The sequence below is a fragment of the Peromyscus californicus genome, unplaced genomic scaffold (assembly GCF_007827085.1).
Source record: "Peromyscus californicus insignis strain IS unplaced genomic scaffold, ASM782708v3 Scaffold_4__1_contigs__length_199733344, whole genome shotgun sequence".
Classification (NCBI taxonomy): domain Eukaryota; kingdom Metazoa; phylum Chordata; class Mammalia; order Rodentia; family Cricetidae; genus Peromyscus; species Peromyscus californicus.
In genome coordinates this window covers 109,749,167-109,756,479 of record NW_026294562.1, presented here as the reverse complement: position 1 = coordinate 109,756,479, position 7,313 = coordinate 109,749,167, and the positions used below count along the sequence as shown (strand labels likewise).

General features: G+C 41.8%; 1 protein-coding gene across 2 annotated transcripts in view; it reads left to right on the top strand.

Annotated features, from left to right (window-relative positions):
• Positions 1-198: 198 nt before the first annotated feature.
• LOC128095239 (lysosomal Pro-X carboxypeptidase-like) overlaps positions 199-7,313 on the top strand; it is a 53,097-nt gene continuing 45,982 nt past the window's right edge. The window contains exon 1 of one of the 2 annotated variants that reach the window (XM_052714058.1): positions 199-776. In XM_052714058.1, the coding sequence (XP_052570018.1) occupies positions 615-776 (162 nt within the window). In that variant the 5' untranslated portion in view covers positions 199-614. The remainder of the gene's footprint in view (positions 777-7,313) is intronic. The other variant, XM_052714060.1, reaches the window with a different exon arrangement.

Sequence of the window (7,313 nt, the reverse complement as noted above, 5' to 3'; positions counted from 1 at the left end):
ACCTTCTTCCCTCTCCTGCTCCCTGAGAGACCCAAGTGTCGGGTCCTTGTACTTGTGTCCTCATCTAAGTAGAAATGACAGACATACACGGTCTGCAGGGTTGCTGTTCTGGGGGAGTGAGAGGTCACGTGTGTGTCGTCATGCCTGGTGGAGATTGTCAATAAATTCAGTCTCTCCTCTCCCCTCCCCCCCTCCCCTCCCCCCCTCCCCTCTCTTTCGCCATTATGTAGGATTTGCCGAGAGCCGGGTTGTTGCAGTGGGGCTGAGGTTGCGGGGATACTGTGATGGTGACGATAAAGGCAGGGATATGGCGTGACCTAGAGTAGCGATAGGGGTTGGGGAGCCATAGATAAGGATGGGGCAAAGCCCTACGGGATAAAGGCCGACGTAGACGGTGACCGCAGTGGAGGCAGGCGGGGAGGAGGGGGAGGGCGTGTGGCTAGGGTGGCAGAGGCGATGCCTGTGCGGCCAGGAGCTGCCAGGCTTCGGGTTTCCCGCGGGGAGGAGCTAGTCTGCAGTGGGCGGAGCTACGAGCTGGGCCGGGCTTAGGCTGCGCGCTTCTGTCGGTGGCCCTCTTTCTCTAGCTGCCCAGACTGTGGCTGCCAGCCCGAGCCATGGGCTGCCGGGCTCTCCTGCTCCTGCCTTTCCTATCCCTCGGGGCCGCCACGACGATCCGGTCTAGGTCAGAGACCCTGAGCAGCCTGAGCTTGCCAACCAGCCCCACACCCGACCCTGCTGTAGCCTATAGCTACTCAGTTCTTTACTTTGAACAGAAGGTAAGCGGAGGCTGGGAAGTAGGGATTCCAAGTCCCAGGTACCAACCGCCCATACCTTGCTTGGCTAGTAAAGCTGGATGGAGCACCGCCGCCCACTTCAAATTCTAACTCTAATACTCAGGACTTGCTTTGGTTTTAGTTCACATTTTCTGGAGGGTGGCCTTAAGACCTACTTTAAAATTTATCAATAAAAATATTCCCATGTTCCCCAACAAAGACCAAGAGAAATTTATTCCTCCCGTTTTGGAGGTCCGGGATACATACTTTTAACACTTCACAACCAACTCTCAGAGGATGCCTCAATCTAAACTTTTTTTTTTTTACCTTGGCCAAAACCAAATTATGGAGACCAACTTTGACCCCAGGTCTCTGAACCCGAATTCTAATGTATGGAGACTAACCGTGACCTCTAGTTCTCTCAACACGAATTCTAATGTACCTGTTATTTAATACTGGTACTATAAAGCGCCAGCTTGCTTTCTTTACTAAACTGCTCCTCTCAGCTGAAATGTTCCCTTTAGAGGTTGAAGGTCCGTATTCAGATCTGAGGTGAGTGCAAGGATCAGGTCTCTAACTTGAGTTCACAGTTTTAAGCGGCTCCAATGCCTTTCTACTTGGCTGTAGCATGAGGCATTGCCCAATTGGACTGAATGGAAAAGTACCTGTGCGCTCTGAAATGACAAGGAACACTTACAAGCCTGTATTTCTAGGAGTCGTAGGCATGAATGGGCAAGGCACTGGGATTAGAAAGAGTGCAAGAGTCTGAGCTTGGCTTTAGAAATTGCAGCAAGATCCCGGCCTAACTTTGTAATCTTGGACAGGTTACACTTAGTTTCTGAGCCACCTTTCTTGACTTAACGAAGGCTGTAGTGATGGTTCAATGAGCGCAGGTAACATACCCCTAGCAGAGTAGCTGTCCGAAGTTGGCAGTTATGGATGCATGGTTACTAATGTGAAGTTTGAATAGGAGTTTGGTGAAGAGGGATCGCATGGAGTTGTAGAACAATTTATTTTTGAAGTTTTAAAAAACCCTAGAAATTTAAGTGTGGGTTTATCACACAGAGACAATATTTCCATTTTAACAGAGGTAGCAGAAGTCTTTTGGAAGCAGCTCCTTTCATCTCCTATGATAGTTTCCTTATTTGTAAGTTGAGAAGCTGAAGTCAGGCCCACTGCATTTTACGCTTTACCTAGGAAGACCTTTTAGTGGAGCCAGCTACTATGGAGGCTAGTTGGGTCTAGCTGAAATGAAGGCCATATTAGGAACCGTAGGACTTCCTCTCTCCCTGGCCCCCCACACTTGAGGTGTTCTGCTTCTATCTGCTTTCTTTATACTGGGATTTAAAAATAAACACCTTTTTCTTTGTTTATTGTAAAAACAAAATTGAACTCAGGGCCTTTCACCATGGAACTATCCCTAATCTTTGTACTGGAGCTTTTTGAATTTTGGGGTACACATATATAACTTTACAACATCCAGTTATTAACAGGGAAGTTAGAGGAAGAAGTTTTAGAACATGGTCTCTAAAATCTCTCTGGGAATAATGCGTCAGGGTAATGGAAGGGTAGAGAGATAGAATGATGCTAATTTATTTTCCTTTGTATGTTTTTCCGTGTGTGTGTGTGTGTGTGTGTGTGTGTGTGTGTGTGTGTGTGTGTGTGTTTTGCACTAGTAAGTGCACATATGAATTGGGGAGGAGGAGTCAGGTGTTGTACACTATCACTCTGCCTCATTCCCTTGAGATGGGTTCTCTTATTGAACCTGGAAGCTTGGCAGGCAGTTAGTCCCAATGATCTCATCTTCACCCATTGGGGTTGCAGGCAAGTGTGAGGCCATGGCTGACTTTTTATGTGGGTGCTTTGATCTGAACTCAGGTCCTTACGCTCACACAAGAAGTGCTCTCACTGAGCTGTTCCCCCATCCCCTCCATTGTTTAAGATAATTTAAGACTTATATTTTCAGTAGTTGGCAAGTATGTTTGGCTTTACTCAGTAAAACTTCATACTCTAGGCTTGTACAGAGTTTATACTTTAGACACTTTCACTACCATGTCTGGCTTATGTGGTGCTGGGAATTAAACCCAGGGCTTGGGCATGTTAGGCAAGCACCAACTGAGCTACATCTCCACCCTATTTGTACTTTTGTGTGTGTGTGTGTATATGTTAGTGTGGGTATGTGGATATGTATATAGGTACACATGCATGTATGTGTGGATTTTTGCAGAGGGTTTTCTTCCTTAATTGTTCCCCATCTACTTTTTGAGGCAAGGTTTCTCACTGAATTCAGGCTAGCTAGCCAATGAGCTCTAGAGATTCTCTTGTTTCTGTCTCCCCAGCTCTAGGATTATAGACCAAAGCCATGCCCAGTTTTTTAGAGAGTGTGGCTATGGGGGAGAGTCAGACCTCAGGTTCTTTACTGACAGCCACCATCTGCCTAGCCCCCGCTTATACATTCTTAATAGAAGTGTATTCTTAAAAGTAGAACAAAGCTTCAAGACAACATGTCATTCTAGCTATGGGTGGCAACAGATGTCTTAGCCAGCAAGGCAGATGTTTAAATAGGAATAGAATCAAAGGTCACCATGATCCCAACACAAGGAACAGCTTCTTTCTGCCAGGTTTCTTAATTCTACCTGGGCCCAGGAGAGCTTTCTTCCGCCTTTGCTTTTATCTCCCTGAATTTTTTTATCTCTTCTTATTTCTTCTTGAGTACGTTATCTATCTCGTTATTCATCGCGTTGCTCAGCCATTGGGCTGATTATGCCTTTCAGATTGGCCTAACTCGGGAGTGCTCTGATTATGCCTCTTCTGAAAACTGCTGGTCATCTGCACCCAGCTATTCTTAACTGCTGGTGAGCATTTCTGTTAGTCTGTGTCTTGTTCCAGTGTGGGCCTCATGGCCACTCCTGCAGGCCTTCCACATCTCCTTTCTTAGTTGTGGGGTAAATGCATCAGTGGGCAGGGGTATTTTGTTATGTGCATTTTTCAGTTCTGCTTTCTGTTCCTGTTTGGGTTCCCCTTTCTAACTTTTGCCTGATGTCCACTAAAATGCAACCGTAAGGAGCTGCTTAGAAGAAGAAATTGATAATTATCTTTTCCCTCTTCTTTCCCCTCATTGGTTTCTATTGCTGACCTTCCCTTAGGCCTGGAGTATAACTAGTATTGTATGAATTCTTAACTGTCACTATGTTTGATGATGGAGTCGTTTCTGGATGGAATCATAGAGGTCATGGAGCTGGCCTCTTAGATGTGATGGATTGGCTTTGATCTACATGGTGGAGGGTGGGGGGCTGGGTAGAAGTTAAGTATGGTAATAATTAAGAGCATAGGCTCTAGAGACAAACAGCTTTGAGAATGAATTCTGTTTTTGCCCTACCTGAGTAAATTGATGAATTGCTTGGAGGTAGACCCTATTATACAGTTAGCAAAATGGTAATAATTATACTACACATCTCACAGATTTGTTATGAAATGTGGTGATATGTGCAAAGTGCCTATCTAGCACATTATAAATCACTGGATAGTCAGTAAATACTAAGTAATAATTATTTTTATCTTTCTGTTGCTTAATGCTTTAATTTACTTCTTTCCATTCAGAGTAATATATTTAATAATTGCTTATAGCTAAAATTGTTATTCTGGAAAACATGAACATCTCTTTGAACATTTTCTGTTGCATTTTTTTTTTTTTTTAAAAGTCCACAAGGAAGCCGGGCGGTGGTGGCGCACGCCTTTAATCCCAGCACTCGGGAGGCGGAGGCCAGAGGATCTCTGTGAGTTCGAGGCCAGCCTGGGCTACCAAGTGAGTTCCAGGAAAGGCGCAAAGCTACACAGAGAAACCCTGTCTCGAAAAACCAAAAAAAAAAAAAAAAAAAAAGTCCACAAGGACATTTTAATTAATGAAAAAAAAATCTCTGAATGATAACACATATGCGCCACTCAGGTAAAGGGAGACACAGGAAAACAGGTACATTCTGTCTGATGGGTTCTCCTTCCTGGAAGGGTGGACTATGAGCAGATCATTGTGAGGTATGAGGAAGCACTCATGAGAAACACCACATTAAAGATCCTGACCTTTGAAAAATAAAGTGGAAGTATGTGAAAATAAAATGTACAAAAGCACAATCAAATCCAATCAAAACAAATGACGGGAAAAAACCATACATTTTATAGTATTTTTAAATAATTTATGCACATAAATTTATTCAAATATCACAATTTTTACCATGATAATACTTATTTTACAAGTGATTTTTATTTTTTTTTAAATTTATTTACTTTTATTTTATGTACATTGGTGTTTTGTCTGCAGGTAAGTCTGTGTGAGAGTGTCAGATCTTGGAGTTACAGACAGTTGTTAGCTGCCATGTCGGTGCTAGGATTTGAACCCCAGTCCTTTGGGAAAGCAGTCAGTGCCCTTAACTGCTGAGCCATCTATCCAGCCCTGATTTTTTTAATTCTTGTACCGCTCTTTTATTCTTTTTCTAGTGTCTTTTTTTTCTACATTTTTAAAACGGAATTTGTCAGACATTAAAAGAGAGAAACACATTCTTCCTACTGAACAATATCACATTTAACTTAGAGGTTACATTGTCTATCTAGAATTGAAGCTGCTGGGGTGGGGGATGGCGGTCACACTTATTAGTGGATCCTAAGGTAGCCCTGAGGTCTGAATAGGAAAATATCCTGTATAAATTGTATAAAACCCTTGTTTTATAAGCTAATAAACTTGTAGCATAGGAATTAATGTTTTTCTTCTTGAAATTATTTTTCTCTCATGTGGGTATATAAAAAGAAAAACCATTTCTGGTTATTTTTTTTTCTATACTAGTTTGAGTTTTGGCAAAATGTGGAGGGAAAATTTGGTAATGGAGGTTGTTAGAATGACCTTTTATTAATAAGATGACTAAAATAGTAATTCTATTTGCTGAATGTCTGATGTTTTATCAGCTAATATTAAAACATAACTAAATACAAATTCACTCTAAGGTTTCACGGTTAGCCCATTTTGTGCTCTATGGGATTTAGACACAGAACACTTCAGTGTCTATTTTAGAAGTGACACTTTTGAAATTTAGAAAATCAAAGGAAGACACACCCAGTTTATCCCATTTGTAAACCAATTAGTTTTTCAAGTTGAAATTGTAACTAGTTTGTGGTGTATTTTTGTTTGTTTGTTTTGTTTTGTTTTATTTTGATTTGTGGTGTATTTGTAAAATTGAGTCTTATCAGCTCTTAAAAATTAGGGTCTTAAGGCACGCACATCTGACAATGAAGGAAAATGTTCATACATTAATAATGAATGAAAACAGAAAAAATGAGTGTACAGTATTGCATTAATCCATTTCCCACTGCTATACCAAAGTATCTGAAGGGGAGTACTTTATAAATAATAGAACTGTGTTGAGTATGACAGTGTAAGCTGTAGTATGCCACTGACTTTGGTGGCTGCATCATATCATGGCAGGAACTAATAAGAGGAGATATATGATGAGCCAGAGAACACAGAGGAGGCAGCCCATTATTTTATAACAAGTCATAGGAAAACTCATTTCATGAGTTAATCTCTGGGGAGTGCCCCAAATGACCTAATTACCTCCCACTAGGCTCCACCTCATACAGATTTCACCAACTACCAGCATCTTTGCTCATGGCCAAACTTCCAGCATATAAATCCTTAGAGGGGACAAACTATACCCAAACCACAGCAAACATGTCTTCAAATTTATCTATTATTTTGGGGGTGCCTGTTTTATTCTAGGCACTTTCCTAGTGACTGGGGGAAGAACTTTCTGTACAGTATTCTAGGCACAGGGAGGAACAAGTATACAAACTCAGGGATAAGTGTGGGTCTGATGAGAACAGTTCTAAGGCCAGTGTGGCTAGGGTCCATGTGCAAAGGAAGAAGTAGGGGTAGGGTAGGAAGGTAGAAAAGGGGACAGACTACATGGAAACCTTAAGGAATTGAGTCTTTATTAAGAGTTAGGTGAGAAGCCTTTTGAGTATCAGTAGCAGAAGAGGGACATTTTTTTAAAAATTAATTCATTTACTTTTATTTCATTTGCATTGGTATTTTGCCTGCATGTATGCCTGTGTGAGGATGTTAGAGACAATTGTGAGCTGCCGTGTGGGTGCTTGGACTTGAACTCAAGTCCTCTGGAAGAACAGTCACTGCTCTTAACCACTGAGCCATCTCTCCAGCCCAAGTGACATATTCTAACTAATGTTTTAACAGATGTGATCTGGCTATTGTGTTAAGAATGGACTATGGAGGGGAACTGGGTGGAGCAGGAAGAGTAGGCTACTGAAAAAAATTCAGGCTACAGTGTTGACTTGAATTAGTAGAGTAGTAGTGGAAGTGTGAGAAGGTTCAAGTTCAGGAATTTCTGTGAAGATATAGTTGGGAGGTATAGTTGATGAATTAGATGTGGGGTGAGAGAGAAGTAGAAATAGATGATTTCATGGTTTCTTGACCTGAACAGATTGGAAGATGAAATTACCATTTACTAAGATGGGTAAAGCTTTGGGAAGAATAAG